This window comes from Equus quagga, chromosome 2 (genome assembly GCF_021613505.1).
Source record: "Equus quagga isolate Etosha38 chromosome 2, UCLA_HA_Equagga_1.0, whole genome shotgun sequence".
NCBI classification, from domain to species: Eukaryota; Metazoa; Chordata; class Mammalia; order Perissodactyla; family Equidae; genus Equus; species Equus quagga.
The window spans coordinates 118,817,296-118,835,896 of record NC_060268.1 but is presented as its reverse complement, the minus strand read 5'-3'; the positions used below and the strand labels follow the sequence as shown (position 1 = coordinate 118,835,896).

The window sequence follows — 18,601 nt, the reverse complement described above, 5'->3', positions numbered from 1 at the left end:
TTCCATCCTCTGTAAGAAACCTTTGAGAATCCTAGGTTTTGTGCTGGTAATCATCATGCCAGCTTCCATTCTGGCCTCCTTCCAGTGCAGGATTCAGTCACTTGTTACCCAGACTCATCTGTGAAGTCAGCTGTTTATCAGTTTGCCCCCGGCCCACCTATCCATCCACCCACTCACTCACCCCCATCCATCCTTTGCCACCATCTACACATCCATCCATCCATCTACACATCCATCCATCCATCTACACATTGATCTGCCCAGTATTTACTGCCATCACCACGGCTGAGTGACAACATGTAAGAAACTAAGATGATGGCACAGTTACTGAGATGAACATGACCACCAAGGAGCTTATGATCTGGTGGGAAAAATATAACATACACAAAATCTTTGACAGATTTCTCTCTATCCTCATGTTGTCCTGAAATCTGTAGCTTTCATTCACTACTCTCTGAAACTTCCATTCATTTGTCCTTGTTCTGTGACATTCCTTCCAATATTTATAAATAGTCCAGTTCCCACAGACCTGAGCTGCAAATAGAAAAGGTGATTCTCGCCTCCCTCATTTTAGATACTTGGCCTTTATTGAAGCAGTCAGCAACTCTGGCCCACCGTTAGCTTAAATCCTGCTGTGACCAGCATGTAGTGAGAAATGTCCCCAGTGAGTGGGAAACCTCTCCCAGGGCTGACCAGCCAGCAGTGGATGTTTGAAGGCTGGTTCTGTGGGACCAGCCAGTGGGCAGCCCAATCTGGCAGCAGAAAGGTGGGCAGTGGGCTGAAGCAGGAGTTTCAATAGTTTGGTGGAGCTAGCCAAGAAGGAAATGGGGACTTGGGGGGGGGGGACACAAGCCACCATGCAAAAGGGTGGTCTCCTCCCTGGCTGAAAAGGGTGGACTCTAGCTCTCTACTGCTGAGTCTCTGATCAAGCTGGGACCTGGGGCTTGAGGTGAGGCCTGGAGCCAGCAGTGGAGAAGGTAGAGAGCCTGTACCCCTTCTGGGGGTGGCTCTCATCTGGTCTCTAGCAACCATCTGGGCAAATGCACCTCAGCTCCCCAGACTGAGTCTCTGCCTGCCTTCTTCCCCTGACCTCTTCCTAGGGACAGTGACTCAAACCCAACAAAAACAATGAAGAGCCCTCTGGCCTTGGCCCTGACCAGCCAGGTCCTAGTCACTCCTCTGTGATCTGACCACCCAGAATCCCTGACAGGCCTGGCTGCTGTCCTGCCTGTACAGCACCTGCCCTCTTAAGGACACAGGCTCTTTGTTGGAGGGGATGGCTTGTGGGGACAGCCCTGAGGAGGGGCTCAGCTGAGCAGGCCAGGCTGGCACCAGGCAGGACCAGAGGTCCTCAACAAACAAGCCCTTCTACACAGCAGCCTGCTGAGCAGGAGCTGGACCTGGCATGGAGCAGCAGTCCAATGGCAGTGCCTCATGGGACTGGAGCAGGAGTTGAGGATGGGAGGGTGAGCAGGCCCTTAGGCCCCAGCCACAAGGACCTTCACCAGACACAGACACACAGTCACTCAGGTTCCTGCCTCTCCCTCTCCCCACCTCTCTACCTGAGCTCTGCCCCTCACTATGACCCTGCCAGATCTGGCTCAGGGGACTACATCCACTTCTGCCAGGGGTGACTGGACCCGCCCCTCTGGTCCCTCAACAGGTGGAGAGAGCCAGAGAGTGGCCCCTCTACTCACTCTTCTCCCAGAGCTTAGGGGTCACAGACACCTCCCGACCTGAAGTCGGATCCTCATAGGCCCTGTAGCCGCACTGATTGAGAGGCAGATCTGAGGTGAAAAGAGGATCATTTCCACCCTTTCTCTCTTCCAGGCATCCCTGCAACACACTTTAGAGGAGCTACAGATAAGAGCAATGTAAAGTGACTTCTCAAGGCTGCCCAGGTGATCAGGGGGAGACCAGGTGTGAGCCCAGGCTGTCTGATTCCTGAGCCCACGACCCTAAATGGTCAGTGAGCAGTAGACAATAGACAGTGTCAGGTGGGAGAGTGGAGGCCTTGATGGTCATCTCAGAAATCTGCTTCTTATCCCGTGGGAGATGGGAATTGGATCAGTGGATCTCACAGGAGAGAGCTGTGTGTTTTAGAATGATCGCTCCAGACACATTTTGGGCAGGGGGACCAGAGAGGAGGCTGTCTTGATAATCCAGGTTGCAGCCACAGAGGGTGCCCTGGGCTCTCCCTTAGAATTCGTGGTTCTGTGGCAAGGAGTGGAGTGAGCTGAAATTGCCTTCAGGATCTCAGGCCATGTTCCTCTGGAGAGCCCCAGTAACAAACTGCGCACAGTGGGGATATGCAAGCCTGGCCTTTTGAGCCCAGTGGGACTCCTCTAATTGCCACCTGTGCTCAGGAGTTCCCATGGGGTGGGCCCAGGCTAGGGCAGATCCGCATGGAAGCCTGGGCTGCCCCTGCCCAGTCCTCTTCACTCTCCTGTCTCTCACAGACTCGACTCATCCAGGAAATCTCTGTCTCAGCCTCTGCCTCTGGAGGACTCGGGGGACCTCGGCCACAGCAGCGACAGGAAGGAGGGAGAGGAGGGGTGAATTGGAAAGAAACTGTATCTCAGTGCTACCACACTAACAGCATAACCTCGGGGACCCCACTCAGCCTCTCGGTGTCCCGGGTTCCTCATCTGAAAAATGGAGCTAATAATCTTTTCCTTGTGGGGTTATTACAAAGATTCCATGATTGAATGAATGTGAAGCCCTCAGCACAGTGCTTAGATTAATTAATGCACACAGGTATGAAGATATTAATGTTTGCTCCATTGTAATGAATAATTTAATTTACTGAAAGCTTCCTGAGGGCGGAGACCAGGTCAGTCTTGCTCTCCAGTAAATCCACGAATCTAGCACAAAGCTTGACACATAGTGAGTGCTCCATGAAGGTTTGTTAAATGAACAGATGGATGGGAGTAAATTAGATGCAACCTGTCAGGGAGGTGACACCCAGTGTGCAGCTGAGGTGCCTGGGTAGATGGTGGTGCTGGTATCTGACATCTGGGAGCAGAGGTTTGGGGACCAAGGGAGATAATGAGTCCCCACTGGTCCATGGTGTCTGAAGATCCTGTAGACCCACAAGGAAATTGCCTGACTAGAGTTCCTGTCAGCCCCGTCAGGTGTCCACCACACTCCCACCAGGTGTTCTGGTTAACGCATAATAAACCACCCTAAAGCTAGTGCTGTGAAACAATAGCAATTACTTATTATTATCATCTCTCATGGTTCTTAGGGCTGACTGGGCTCAGCCGGCTGGTTCTCATTCAGGGCTCTCAAGCGGTTGCATCAGATGGTGGCTGGGGCTAGAGTCCTCTCAAAGGCTCCCTCATGCAAATGTCTGGCAATTTGGACCTCAGCAGGGGCTGTCAGATGGAATGCCTCCATGTGGCCTCTCTGTGTGGGCTGGTCTTCCTTACAGCATGGCACTTGGGTATCAAGAGCAAGAGTCAAGGGAAGCCATGTTGCCTTTATGGCCTAACAGAAAGACATGCAGCCTTACTTCTGCCACATTCTATTGGTTAGAAGTGAGACCCTGAGGCCAGCCCATATTCAAGCAAAGAGCAATAAAACTACACCTCCTGATGTCAGGAGTGGCAATGAAATTTTAGACATGTTTTAAAACCACCCCATCATGGAATCCTTGGCAACTCAGCACCCCCAGACTCTAGGATGAGTCCTGTTTCTAATGGGGGCATTTTAGAAGTTCAAGGGACAATTGGCCTGGTTGAAGAGCTTAGCATCTATGGCACATAGTTGAGTCCTTTTTTTTTTGCTGAGGAAGATTCGCCCTGAGCTAACATCTGTGCCAATCTTCCTCTATTTTGTATGTGGGTCACCACCACAGCATGGCCACTGACCAATGGTGTAGGTCCACGCCTGGGACCAAACCCAGGCCACTGAAGTGGAGCACACGGAACTTAACCACTTGACCACAGGACCAGCCCCATGTAGTTGAGTCTTAATAGCAGCTGCTCTACAAGAAAGTGAGTGAATGCATGAGTAAAGGAGAAAAGGAGGGAGAGTGGAACCCAGTCTGGAACGCAGCCCCACCTGACCTTGCACCAGCTCTCACATTTGGACCATGCCTGGTCTCCCAGATGTCTGTGTCCTAACTCTTTGTCCTAGCTCTGCTGGGCCATTCAGGCTACTAGGATGGAGACCTGCTCCCCTCTCCCTGGAATTTGACTCTGTCCCCAGTCCCAGGCTTGGGGTTCTGCTGTCAGAAACCTGTTATGGATGACCATCACCTACCAGTGGACACTCCAATTGAGTCTTCTCCAAGACCCTACCACAGGTCCATCAGGACCTCTACCCCTGCAGAATTTCTCAGATGCCAGCTGATGGTTTAGACTCTCACATATCTTCCCATCCAGAGATGCTCAGCCTTACTGGATTTCCTCCATCCCTGCCCCATGCCAAGGCCCCTCTCATTTTATGCCTAGAAGAGTCGGGAGTCCTGAGCTTGGAAAAGTCCTGAGATTGGGTGAGAGTGCAGATAGAGAAGAGACAGGGCAAAAGATAAAGCCCTGGGAAATCCACACAGAAGGGCTGGGCAAGTGAAGCGAGCACTGAGAAGGTGATGAGGAGGGATGATCGAGAGGTCAGTGGAAACCAGGATAGTATAGTATCTAGGATGAGACTGTGTTAAAGGGCACCAGCAGTTGCAATGTGGGCCTGAGGAGCAGCCACTGCAAGGAGATGAGAAGCCTATCATGGGGAAGAGTGTAGGAGGGTGGGAAGGGTGGAAGCTGGAGGGCAGTGAGCTGAGGGGTGAGGAGATGTGTGCAGATAATTCAATTGCCATCTTAGAATCTGCCCACAAATCCTGAAGCCTGGAAACCTTGAACCTTCAAAGGCAGAGTCCCCAGGAAGCTTCTCCAGTTTGTGTAACATGGCCCAGAACATTCCAGGCTATGTGAGTATTTCTCCAGAAGAGGCATCAACAGAGGTCAAATTCCCTCTGTGATCCTCTAATAACAGCCCAGGTCCTCAAGTCAGAGAAGTGTGCAAGGTATCCAAGTCTTGAAAAGTACCCTCACTGTGCCCCGTAATCACTGGATGGGCCCCCGGATGCTCTGAGAGGTTCCAGATTAGAAGTCTTCAATTTGTCCAAGTGAGCATCCATATGTGCCATGCACAAGAAGGGTAGAGAAGCAAAGGAGACTCGGTGCCTATCACTGAAGAAATCACCAAGTAATAACAGTACTGGAAATAAGGATAGCAATAGATACTATTCATTGAGTGCCTAGTGTGCCAGGTGAAGCACCTTCAGACATCATCTCATAACAGCCCCCAAGGTTGAAAGCAGAGGTCTGTAAGCATGCTCCATCTCGGTCTAAGTATGTCAAACTAAATCTAGGCATTGGATTCCCAGCTGCAGTCTGAATGGGATTTGGCCATGTCTGGGGCTGTCTGGTCAACTGGTAGACCTGACCTACTGAAGACCTCCTTGTAGGAGGCCAAGGAGCCTTCCAGGTGAAGACTTGGGGCCAGCTTCGTCCAGTAACAAATCTCTGTCATCAGAAGGAAGGACAATTCTGAATTCATTCTGGCATCTGTAAACGAGACTGTTCTCCAGTGCTGCCTCTCCCAGACTCATGACTGAGTCTTACAGGGGTTTGGGAGGCCGCCTGTACCAAAGGAAAGAGAGGGGAGAGCTGTTTGGCTAAAATCTTTGTAGCATGTTGAGGCCCAAGTAGCCCTGCCGTGGGGCTCTGTTATGGGGTTGAATTGTGTGCCCCCCCCAAATTCATATGCTGAAGTTTTAGCTCCTAGTACCTTAGAAGGTGACCTTATTTGGAAATAAGGTTGCTGCTGTTATAATTAGTTAAGTTAAGATGAGGTGTTTAGGGTGGACCCTAATCCAGTATGACTAGTGTCCTTATAAAAAGGGGACATTTTGGATGCAGAGACAGACAGAGTCTCAGAACTGGAAGGAACCTCATAGGTCACCTGGTCCCATCACCCACTCAAGTAGGAATCCTCTCTGTGGCATCTCTCCAGCCATGGGGAGTTTATTATTTCAAAGTATCATTATGTGACATCATTGATTGAGAGAAAGGTTTCTCATCTAAATAAGCCCAAATCTGGCTCCCACTGGCACTGCTTCAGGTCTAAGGAGCCCAATTATGTCCTCGGGCTGTGACAGCCCTCACCACTCTGGAGAGGGCATCGTGTCCACCCCCTCTCTTCTATAGCTTCGCTAGAGCTGCTCCGCACACCCTTCATTCACAGGATCTCCTGCTCCCCTTCCCAGCTGCGTCTTCTGCTGAATTTGCTGGGCCTGTCCACATGCAGCTGGGGCCTATGCTGTCATCTCCTGATGTGCTTGGACTAGCCCAGGACGAGGGCCTGTGATATGGACACACCGTCTCAGGAATATAGCCTGCAAGTTGCCCAATTTTCTGAGCCTCTGCTCATCTAATATCTGAGATCTTTGTTACATAAATTGAGGCATCTCCCAGCCTGGCCTGCACCTGCTGATCTTTCGTACCAAAACTCAGTGACAGTGGAGATCGAGAAGCCAAGTTCTGGGATTAGGAAGCTGGGCCAAATACAGGCTGCTCAGTCACTTACTCACACAAGAGAAGGCCGGTGTAACCTTGGACAGCTTATATAACCTCCATCAGCTTTGGAGACCTCATTTATAAAGAGAAGTTTACATTAGTACCTGTTCTCTTAAGGGCCATGTGAAAATTAAGAAATAACGTAATTCTTACCATGTGTAGTTTATTAAGTGTGCAACAAATAATGGCTATTCTTCTTATTGTTATTAAGCATCTAAGACAGTAGCTCGTATTTTCATTGGAAGAAAACACAAACGCTTATCATCAATGGTGGGCAACATCAATTAGGAGGTAGGCAATGTTGATTAGAAGGGAATTTATTCTAATGGAGGAGGAAGAAGTATCAATGTTAGTAAGCGGGGATTAAGAGACTCAAGCCAATAGACCCAAGAAAATTGCAGAGGTCAACAGGAGAGGAAGACCAAAAAAAGGAAAGGAGATGGCAGAATTGCAGGGTGTCTGCCCCCTTGCAACCACAGGGCAGAGGACCCAGAGCTCAGATGAGGTTTGGCCAAGCAGCATTTTAGTCTTGGCTCCTGGGCCTTGATGGAAACCTCTCCTGTCTGCTGCTCCCTGCCTCCCTGCCTCCCACCATGCTCTGGTTCAGAGCAGGCTCTGGCCCAGACCCACACGTGGTTCTTGGAAGCCAACAGAGAGAGGCTGATGCATTTATACTGATGTCGTGAATGCTGGGGATGCCGCAGGGGAACACCCGCAGAGAGTGCAATGATTATAATGGCCTGTTAGCGGATCTGGCTCACTTTCTAAGCTCTCACCCAAGAACTTCTCTTCCAGGCTCCCTGTCAGCTGCCCATGACAGATGCTGTCCTAGACTCCAGCCTCTTCCAATGGAACCAAGAGAGATGAAGTCCAAGGCTTCCTTCTACCTAAGGCACATTGTTGCAATGACTGACACTGTCAATGCTCACTCATGAAAACCCCACCCCATGCCCACAGCAGGGCTGCCTTCACTCCCAGCCCTCCTCGAAGGCTCTCCAGGACACCCATAACTTCATACCCCATGACAACCACAACATTCACCCCTGCCGTGCACACAGGCTGCCTGGGAGAGGCTTGCTCAGCAGCACTTATAATCACGCTGCATTGTAACCGTCTGTCCCTGTCTTTGTCCTTGTCTATTCCCTGGGTGAAGCTCAGGCCTGGCACATAGTGGGTGCTCTGAAAACATGTCTGCCGAGTGAATCTTGCAGAAAGGGCCCTGGCGAGAGTGAAGAGAAGGGTTTGACCACAGTTCCAGTACTTCCCAGCTGTGTGACTATAGACAAGTCCCTGTCCCTCTCTGAGCTTCAGTTCTTTCATCTGTACAGTGGAGATCAGAGCTTGCAAACTACTAGCCCAGAAGGCCCATCTAGATTGTGGATACATTGTTTATGGCTCATTCAGTGTTTCATTTTATTTTAAAATTAGTTCCAACACTTAAACATTAGGAGATTTCCATAAAACCTAAAGTTTTCAGCTTTTATTAAAAAATAAGAAGACCTGGCTACATGGGACCCACAACAATTGGCTGGCTTGGGCAGCACTGCCCCTTTAATTGGGCATTTGGACACAGTGCCATCTCCCCTCATTCCCTAAAGCCTTACCCAGCATGTTTCACTCATGTATGTTACCTGCCTGCCCCCCGCAGGCATCTGAGTTTGCAACCCCCGAATGTCATCTCTGAGCCCAGCACGACCTGACTGTTCTTTGGCTCTGTGAGGCCTAAAGACAGTGTTACAAGATCTCTCGGTGAGGACATTAACACCCTGAATAAGAAGCCACTTGGGCTGACTGGAGAGAAACTGCTTTATCTGAGGATGACACAGAGTCTATAAATAGCCTCAGTGCCAGGTGAGTGCTGACACCTGCCCGATCTCGCCTGGGCTGGAGTCCTCGAGGGCTGGGCAGTTTCAGTTCATGGCTCAGCCCAGGGACTGGTCTCTCCTCCAAATGCCATGAGAATGGTACAGTTAGGATGATTGCATAGCTCTGCCTGTGGGGAAGGCGGAACTTTTCTCTGGCTCAGACCGGAGGTAGTGATGAAGTTTGATTTTTCCAAAGAGGGTGGAAGAAGTAATATGAGTCAAGGAGGCTGGTTCTTAATCCAAGGTCCTGGGGCTGGGGGCACTGCACCATCACCGGCTCCCCAGTGCTGTTCAACAATGTCAGACCTCAGCCTGGCCTCAGGACCCTCTGTGACTGCCCACACCCACCCCACCCCAGCTTTTTAGCTCACGGTCAACATCGTAGCCTTTCCTTGAAGGTGCCCTTACCTCTCCCAGCTCTGGGCTGGCTTTGGCTCATTCCCTCTCTGGAATCTCCTTTCCCCATCTTTGTGTCTTTGCCCCTGCAATGTGGTTGTCTCCAGGATGATCCCCCAAGCAGAAACCATCTCCCCTATCCCTGAGTTCCACAGCCCCCTGGCTGACTCCTCAGTTTCTATTGTGCTGTGTTGTCTATACAAAGCTTGTCTCCCTTGCCCTCCCTACCCCATCCCAATGACAGCGAGAAGGATTTGACATATGCAATAAACCCTGGTCTTGGAGTCAGAGAGACCCCTCGAGCTCCAACACTCCACCCTTGGGCAATTCACTCCAACACTTAAGACCTTGCTTCCCCATCTGTAAAATGGAAGTGTCTCTCAGGCTGCCACGGAGAGCAGATGAGCTACAGGCTAGGGAAGGGCTGTGAGAACTAAAGTTGTTAAGTGAATGAAGGCAGCTCTTCCCTGGTGCAGGGCTGCTCATGCTTCATCCAGGTGGGGGATAAACTAAGGCCCTCCAGGGCCAGGCTTGAGGCGCAATAGGGTGCCACTAATCCACTTGGAATGGCTAAGGGCTGTGTGAGCTGAGAGCCTAGAACTGACATGTGGAGCGATTCCTCGCTTCCTCTTTCAAATCTACAATATGCACTGATACAGATGGGAGCTGGGAGATGTGCTGAGGGCCAAGATGGGGTGGGGAGCAAGCAGCCTCCCCACTCAGGCCTGTTCTAACTTCAGGGCACAATCACAAGAAAGGAGGAGCCATTCCCCAGGACAGAAGGAGGCCCCATCATGGACTGGGACCTGGGGAGCAACTGGGCTCCAGGATGCAGCTGGGGTGTCACTGAGTGACCAGGCCTTTCCTGGGCCTGGAATAGAGAAGGGAACTGTGAACTTCCGGAAAAGGGCCAACCAGTATTCCCATGAGCCTAGGACATTCTGCTCTGACCTCATGAATTCACGTGGGCCTGCATTTTGCTGCCCGACCCCTTCCCAGGAGCTGATTCAGGGTCTGGGGCAGAGCAGTCCAGAGCTGATCCCAGCTTAAGCCCACCTGACTCAAAGCCCCAGCCCTTACCCCCTTCTCTGGTCCTCAGAACTCTGGGCCCTGCAGCTGAGCCCCACTGCTGCCTGAGCCCCACTGCTGCCTGAGCCCCAAACCCTGAGTAAAGACAGTCTAGACTCTGTCCATCACTGATGCTCATGGCACAGTACTAAACAGTTGACAAATTCCTCTCTCTCTTGTTCATTTTACCCTTGGAACAGACCTGGAAAACAACCAGGGCAAGAATTATCATCACATCCTTCTTCTCCAGAGGGGAAACTGAGGCCCCGAGAAGCCTGGGAGAACTGGCACAGGAGGTGAGGACTCCAGGGTTCTCCTAGCCCCCAGGCAGTGCCTTCTCTCTGAGCCTCAGTTTCCCCTCTGGAGAGTGCAGGTGTTGATCCAGATACTCTCTTAGGGCCCCTGCCTGTTATTCACTCACTGTGGGCCTCCATGCCTCCCAGGCGTCCATGAAGCCCAGCTTAGCACACAGGTAAATCCCCCTTCCAGTGTTCCTCCCACTCAGGTCTCCTCCTCTTCCTGTCTTGCTTTGTCACCCTTCCTTGCACTCTGTATGGAATGGCTCCTGTGCTGTGTTACCTGCAGGTGTGGTTTCTGGGTGAGAAGGGGTGGGAGGGGAGCCATCAGCCAGCTGCCCTGGTTGCTGGGGACCAGGGCTGTCAGTCTGTGGGGTTGGGGAGGGGGTCAGACCCAGTCCTGTCGGAGGACTAGGGGCCAGGTGGGAGCATGACAGTCCCAGGCTGAGTTTCCAGTCTTGCTGCAAGAGGCTCTGGTCTCTAGAAGCATCTGGAGACAGGCCAAGGCTAGGACAAAGAGGTCTGTGGTCCCCATGGGAAGTGTCTGCCTGTCTGCTCCTGCCACCTTTCATCTAATCCAGCCTCTCATCACCATCTTTCTTTCACTGATTCTCAGTGCCACCTTCTTTCTTGGTCTCTCTGTCTGTCTGCGGAGCCTGTGAGGGAGGGACTGCCTATTTAACGGTTCAAATGTAGACTTTTGTTATATTCAAATAAAAACATATGGATGATCATATTTTGGAGTTAACCACGTTTTAGCATTTTTACTCTTTTTTGCATCTATTGGGACCCTCACAAAATGGAAGCAGCCTCCTTTTGCGAGGTCGTGTCTGTCCCTCAGGTCTCCGGCCCTGGGAGGGGCGTGTTCAAAGGACTTTGCGCTCCACAGCCCTCCAGCCTGGCTGCAGTGCCCTTTGCGGCTGGCAGGGGTCACTCGCGGACAGGCCCGGAGTGGGCGGGGCGGGGGCGGGGCGGGGGCGGGGGCGGGGCCGCGAGGCCGGCCCGGCCGATAAAGGCGGTGGGGCGCGGCCACGGCTGACTTGTCCCACTGGGCGCGCGTGACCTTCGCTGCTGTCGCCTCCGCTGGTGCCACGGCCTCCCACCCCGACCCACGCCCGCGATGCTGGCGCTGCGCTGCGGCCCCCGCTTGCTCGGCCTGCTCCCTGTCCCGCGCTCCGCGCCGCTGCGCCTCCCCGCGGCCCGCGCTTGCAGCGGCGGCGGCAGCGCCCGCAACCCGTCGTCTTCCTCCCGGAACCCGCTCGTGTACCTGGATGTGGGCGCCGACGGGCAGCCGCTCGGCCGCGTGGTGCTGGAGGTGAGACCATGGACCCGACCGCACTGCACTGAGCGTCGGGGACGGTCCCGGCCAGGCGCTGTGCCTGCCTCGCTGGGTGACCTTGGGCCTCCCACTGCCAGGCTCTGGGCCGCAGTTTCCCCATCTCTAAGAAGGAACATCAGAGTGGTGTCTTCCGCTCTCTCCTCGGAACTTGGGAGTAGTGGAGGCGGGAGGGAGGGCACATGTGGAAGAGAAAGCTCAAGGTCAGGTCGTAGACGGTGAGGGCCCGTCCCGCTAGCCGACCCGGGGGTGGGGGAGGGTTCTGAGACTCCTCCAGGTCGGAGCGTAGGCCCAGAGCTCCGAGATGGGGGTCCGGTACCCCAGCGTCCGGACGGCGGCCCTTGCCCGACTCGGAGGCCGACCCCGTCCCCTCCGGCGGGTCGCACGCTGGGCCCAGGCGAGCGAACGAAGTGGGCCCGGCGGCCGCGGGCTCCAGCCGCCCGAGCGACCCAGGATTGCCCTTCTGCGAGTCGGGGCAGTGCGCCCGGAGTTCTTAACCCCACCGCCAACCCCAGCCACCCTCTCGGGGGCAACGCTCAGCTCCTGCCCTGGACTCTTTGGGCCTTTTTAAAAACAAAGCAAGAAACAAATAGGAAGAGAAGGTCTGGAGTGGCCTGCAAGCCCGACCCCCTTTTAAACAAAGGGGCTTCAGTTAAGCCTGTTTCCTCTTCTGGAAAAAGGAGAGCACCCTCCCTGCTCTCACTTATTTTAAAGGTTTGGTGCCAGGTGGCTCTTGAAGCTGGGAGGCAAGAGTCTGTCTTGGATGGCGTTCCAACCTCCCTTTACCCCTCAGCCCTCCTGCCTCTCTCCCAGCCTCAGTTTCCATCTGCACGTTGAGGAGCTTGGATTAGTTCCTCCTTAGGGCCCTCTTTCTAGGTCCTGAGTCTCTGACACTTTGGGCCCAGCTGTAGTAGCTCTGCCAGTTCTGCCCCTGGAAATAGGCCAGGATGGCACTGACATCTCTTCCGACAGGTTGGGAAACCGAGGCTGCCTCCTCCCAGCCTTGGGTTCAGGAAGCAGCTGGCAGAAATGATAGCTGCTTCACTGCCTCCTGCCCAGGGCTTGGAGGAACAGGAATGGCCTGCCGCGGGGCTTTCTGTCTCCCAGGCCACTGTGGGGGTTGAGTGGGGAGGAGGTTCCTTCCTTCACCTGCCTCTGGCCTGACCATCTTCTCTTGTCCCTCTTCCTGCCCCACAGCTGAATGCAGATGTTGTCCCAAAGACAGCAGGTAAGACGGCCTGGGGCCTTCTGAGTCTAGTCTAGATGGAAGAGAGGGGGGCAAGGTGAGGGCATGGAGCCCTGTGACCAGATGGGGTCCACGTGAGTCTCAGCTGCTCAGTGCCCTGGGGTAGCCTTCTGTCCCTCTCTGAGCGTCATGCTCAGTGTTGGCCCTGTCTGCCTGTCCTGCAGTAGCCTCAGAATCAGTAGAAGTCACACATAAATTTCCCCTGGGACAACTTCCTCCTGGTGCCCGATGAGGCAGGGTGGTGGCTCCATAGCCCTTGGCCTCCCTACCGCTCTGACCTGGTGCTGGAACAGCCAGGAGCATGTACTCTTGCCGCAGTGCTCAGACACTGAGAACAGAGAGGGAGATGCCTTGTTCTAGGTCACACAGCCAGAGCAGACCCAGGGGGCCAGCCTAGGGTCTCTCCACGCCCAGCTTTCCTGGGGATTGGAGGGGGTGCTGGCTGGAATGAGTTGTGACCCCTGGAGTTGAGGCCTGGCCCTGGTAACCTGCCTCTTCCTTCCACCCTCAGAGAACTTCAGAGCCCTGTGCACTGGGGAGAAGGGCTTTGGTTACAAAGGCTCCACCTTTCACAGAGTGATTCCAGCCTTCATGTGCCAGGTATTGCAGCCCTCTCTGTGCCTCGGGTTCTTCTGTAAGTGGGGGTACTAACAGGCGCTGCCTTGTAGGGGTGTTATGAGGGTTAATGGGTGAGCATGTGCTTGGTGCGTGGGAAGTGTTGAACGAGGGTGCACCTGTGAGTACTGTGTTGGCTGTCCTCACACCCTGAGAGGCCGGAGCTCATCTGGGCTGCCAGAGCCCTTCCCTGCCCAGAAGTTGAGCAACAGGGCAGGTGGCAGGACGGCCCTGCCCAGCTGGGTTGGGACGTGAGCCTGTGGAGGGAGAATTGGCATTGGGGTGTGGATGTGCGCAGGGCAGCAGGGACAGATCTTAGGGCTTTGGAGGACTAGTGCATTCAGACAGTCCGTGTCCCACTGAGCTCTTGGCATGGGAGGTAAGGAGGGAGAAGAGGAGGAGGAGGAGGGGAAGAGAGACAGGGCGTGGACAAGAACTCTCGGGTCTGGACCTGGAGCTTCTCTTTCCAGAGAAGCGCATCTTTCTCGGTTGAGTGAACATCTTGCATTGTGCATCCTGCCTGGTCTTCAGAAGTGTTAGCATTGCTCTGTCAGAGGTTTGGGGGTAGGTGTTGACACCAAGAACTTCTCCAGGGGTCAGGACCCGAGCTGTGTTGGGGGTTGTCCTCTGTTGGGTCAGACCCTGCTAGGTCAGGGGTTAGTGTCCTGAGGCCAGCAGACCTGGAGATAGGGGCTTGGACATCATGATCTCTTTGAAGTCCTTTCATCCCAGAATTCTCTCTCCTATTCCCTCCACCCTGACCTGGTGGCTGTCGTCATATTGTGGTGAGTGGCATTGTGTTGGGGCTTGGCCTGCTGATGTGTCAAATGTGGCGCGTGCAGGGAGGGGCAGGGAAGCTATGACTGTGGGACAGGCCTGGCCAAGCCTTGTGGCTTTCTGCTGCAGAGGCTCCCAGCTCCACCTGAAGCTGTGGATGAAGCAGGAGCTGAGGCAAGTGTCCTGAGCCAGGCTGGGGTCTTCCTCTGAACAACATCAGGCAAGGGCAGGGACTTCCAAAGCTGGAGGGCTCTCTGAGGCATAAGGTAGCAGCACTGGGAGGCCCAAGCCAGAGTCTTGAATCGTCACTCTTTGTGGATGTTTCAGCTGGGCTGGTCAGGTCACCCCTCTGACTTGAGGATCCCATCTCAGGAAGATAGCAACGTGTCCATGGCCAGGGACTGGGGCTGGGGCTGGCAGCCCATGGGCTCTTCTGGCCACGGCTCCCCATGGATGCCTCAGGCAAGCTATGAAGAAGGATGCCAGCTCTTGGGTGGACTCTGTCCTGGGTCTACAAACCATAGGGAAGCCACTGGGCCTGGTGAGGGGGAGATGCTGGGACAAGGGGGGCACTCAGCAGAGGGAGCTGGTTCTGTGCCGGCTGCTGCTGCTTCCCACAAATCAGACTTGGAACGGGGGCCCCTGGCCACTGCCCTGGTTACCTTCCAAGAATCGTGGGTAGAAAATTGTAGGTCACCAAGAGTCATCTCCAAATGGCCATTAGAGCCTTTGAGGATCATTTAAAAACTTGCTGAGACAAAAAGTGAATCATTCAGAAACCAGGATAGTTATTTTGGCAGAAAATATTTAAGCTTTATTTTATTTTTGTTTATTTTTCTTATTATTTTGTTAGTCTTTTTATTGTTGGATGTTTTTTGACCCCTTTGCCAGAGAGTCTTCCAGCTGGGTGGGTCTTGGGTGGGTTGGGGGCTGCCTTGCAGTGCTGAGGCAGCACGCCCCCTGCCACCTCAGGGTGGCGACCACTCAGAAGCTGCTCTGTGCTTGCAGGCAGGCGACTTCACCAACCACAATGGCACAGGGGGGAAGTCCATCTATGGAAGCCGCTTTCCAGATGAGAACTTCACACTGAAGCATGTGGGACCAGGTGAGTGGGGGCTGCCATTCCCTAGTCTGAGTGCCCCGAGCTTGGATGCAGACTCCGCCACACACACTAGGATGTCTGGGAGGCTTCAGTCTCATCGTCGATTGCTCAGTACCCAATGGTACACTTCCCTTCCTTCAGCACTCTGGGTTGGCTTGTTGGATTTTTCTAGAGTTTTTTCATTCTGTGCTCTCAGTTTAAAAAACCAGCTTTCCTTTGAGAACCTGGGGGAGAGAGCCTTCAAGCAAAACATTGTGTCGCCTTTAAGACCTGAGGTGCAATGTGGAAATGTCTGGAGGTCAGGGCTGGGGGTTCCACTCCGGCTCCACACTAAGAGCTTCCACAAGGCGCTTCCTTCTTGTGGTTCTCCCTTCTGAACTCCAGGATCTTCAGACTCAACGTCCTTATTTGGTTTGAGCTGTCTGCTCTTTAGAATGACTTCCCAGGGTAGATGCCTTCTGGGACAGCGTGGCTCACTCCTGCTTGTTTCTACAGGTGTCCTGTCCATGGCCAATGCAGGCCCCAACACCAACGGCTCCCAGTTCTTCATTTGTACCATAAAGACAGACTGGTGAGTTCCCTGCTTCTGGCTCCAGGCCCTCTGGGATGAGGGGTGGCCCTGCAGCTGGAGGAGGGTTCGTGTGCTTGCAGGGGAAGGTAGTTTGAGGCTGGACTGTCTGCTCTGGGACAGTAGCCCTCACCCGGGCTGTGTGTCAGTAGGAGAGAAGGAGAAAGTTCATGGAAGGTTGGAGGGAAAATTTGGGTTGTTCTTGCAACCCTGTCTTTATTAGCCCTCCCAGTGTTGCTGTCAGCTGGGATTTTCTCAGTGCATTCGCACACACACAGAAGGACTCTCTTACCAAATGCATTTGGGAAATGCTACGGAACATATCAGGCCTCAAGATGGCTTGTTGTAGAGGCCTGTTTGCTTGGTTTAATGTGTCATTTCCTTGGCTTTCCTCGACTGTGGAATGTGCCTTGGAAAGCGCTGCAGTAGACATTTGCATATCATACCAGGCTTTTCCTCAGGCATTAGCACAGGCCTGCAGATAGCTCCTAGTACCTTAGAGCCCTCTTTCCCACATGCCCATGGGTTTTAGGGATGTCCTCCCTGGTAAATTTTCCACTACCTAATAATTTTCTCAGTCCACAGTCCCTTGTGTCCTAGCCTGAGGCATCTGGGGTTGAGGGCACAGTAGCTGGCCAGGAGCTAAGATTTAATAAAGCCCATTTCTGAGGACGTTAAGGAGACCTAGGTGGTGGGTGGATACAGGCCATCTCCAGCCTCCAAGCTGGAAGGTACATGAATGTGTAGGCTGGGCAGGTCATTGCTGGCTCTGCCTGCGCTTTGCTCCTTCCATTGAACCCCTCATGGACCCTGCAGCTCCGCCCTTGGCTGTAGCCCATCTTGGCCTTGCTGGCACTGGACTAAGCTGAATTTTGGATTCTTGGAATTCTCTCAACTTGAGAGCTGCTCAGAAGTTACATAGTTTCACACTTGTTATCTTGGCTGTCATAATGAACCTCATAATTCATAAATGTTAAGATAGTTCCATTTACACAGACTTCTTATTTCTTCAGAGTAGTTCAATATTATCTCCTTATGCAGAAGAAGAATAATTCACTTTTCCTAAATGAGGTTACCAGGATTCAGGTTAAGTGGCCTTGGGCAGGGTCCCACAGTATGTGAGGCAGAGCATACCCTGGAAGGGAGTCGTCATCCAGTGTATTTTGGGGAGCTCAGCAAGGCTTGATCCTGGAGCTCTGAGGGATGGGTCCAGCTTTTCAGTGGGAGTTCCTTTCAGAATTGCTGTTTTCAGTAAATAGTCATGACCAAGTGACCATGACGTAGGGTGACATTGCACTACTCTTAATTTTTGCTTACCTTGCTCACCTCTCCTCACAGGTTAGATGGCAAACATGTTGTGTTTGGCCACGTCAAAGAGGGCATGGATGTCGTGAAGAAAATAGAATCTTTTGGGTCCAAGAGTGGGAAGACATCCAAGAAGATTGTCATCACAGACTGCGGCCAGTTGAGCTAACCTGCCAGGGCCAGGGTGCGAGGCCAGTGGCAGCTGCATGTATGTTGACTCACCCAGATGGCCACCTTGGTCTCCCAGTGAAGGTGCCCTGTGGAGTTGCCTGTCCTTGCTCTGCCATCACTGTGTGCTCGAGGAAGCCTTCTCAGGAATATTGGACTTCCACAGGACCTGCCAGCCAGTTTCCCCAATGCCCACCCTTCCCCATGACCCCATTTCTGGACATTCGTCATGGACATCATGTTGCCACTCCTCACCAGGCATTGCCTGTGATGGCCCAGCCCAAGTTCATCTGTACCTTGGACATTAGGGTGGTGATGGGTTAGCTTTGAGTCCAGGTTTCTGCCTTTTCCTTGACCGAGGGGGGAAACTGGTTGCGACAAGAGGGCTGTTGTGTCTGTTTAATGTCATCTTCCTAATTGGGATAACTTATATAACAAGATTGCCTGGAGATGAAGGTGACACTAACTACTCTGTGCTGTGACCTGAGTTGGTGGCACAGGCCACAGAACCCCAGAGTTTGGACCACAATTGGGGCTTTTGTGAAGGGCGTCCCGGCCGAGGACTTTGTCCAGCTGCTGTGGATCAGGTGGCTTGCTGCTGCTGCTCTTGAGGAGAGTGTGCAGCCTGGAAGCAGACGGACCTGGGAGCAAACCCACTGCGAGCGAGCCTTGCCCAGTCAATGTGAAGTCCTGGGGTGAAAATGGAAATGCCTTGTAAGTGCCGTGTGCTCTGCAAGAAAGTAAATGTGTATTTTCTGGTGAACTTAGATTTTCCTGTGTTTAATAAATTAAATCTGCTAATTATGTATATAATACACTTCTGGAACATTTGTGTTCACCTTAAATGTGAAAATAAATCCTATTTTCTATAAAAGATTGTCTGGTATCTGGTGGTTTTAGGAAGCAGTGTCTGTAACAAGTATTTGGAGCCAACCTTTATTGAGTGCCCACGTGTCTGGTGCTATGCTGAGGGCTCTTACATGGACTGTCTCATTGAATCAGCCCAGCAACTCATGAGGGTCTTTTTATTGTTATCCTGTTTTAGATGAGGAAACAGTTTCAGACGAACTACCTGAGCATCTACAACCTATCTACGAGTACTGGCTCCGCCCTGGATCCTAGCTCTGCCTCTTGGTGACCCTGAGACTGTTTTCCTCAGCCCACATAATGGGATAACAGTAACGCTCACCTCACAGTGTGGTTACGGTTGGATGTGTGGTGCCTGGCACACTGTCTTAAGCACTCTGAAGTGACAAGGATGATGACATTTCCTGTGTG

The 18,601-nt window shown here is 52.9% G+C and overlaps 1 protein-coding gene across 1 annotated transcript; it reads left to right on the top strand.

Moving 5' to 3' along the window:
- Positions 1-11,211: 11,211 nt before the first annotated feature.
- Positions 11,212-18,197, top strand: PPIF (peptidylprolyl isomerase F). Its single transcript, XM_046655058.1, has 6 exons — positions 11,212-11,521; positions 12,740-12,770; positions 13,300-13,388; positions 15,189-15,285; positions 15,778-15,853; positions 17,189-18,197. The coding sequence occupies exons 1-6, from the start codon at positions 11,327-11,329 to the stop codon at positions 17,322-17,324; spliced, it is 624 nt and encodes a 207-aa protein (XP_046511014.1). The 5' UTR covers positions 11,212-11,326; the 3' UTR covers positions 17,325-18,197.
- Positions 18,198-18,601: the final 404 nt, after the last annotated feature.

Excerpts from the sequence above, each read along its gene's own strand:
- PPIF (XM_046655058.1), top strand. The coding sequence starts at position 11,327 with ATGCTGGCGCTGCGCTGCGGCCCCCGCTTGCTCGGCCTGCTCCCTGTC. Across the intron at positions 11,522-12,739 it reads TCGGCCGCGTGGTGCTGGAG|CTGAATGCAGATGTTGTCCC; the intron begins GTGAGACCATGG and ends CCTGCCCCACAG. Across the intron at positions 15,854-17,188 it reads TGTACCATAAAGACAGACTG|GTTAGATGGCAAACATGTTG; the intron begins GTGAGTTCCCTG and ends CTCTCCTCACAG.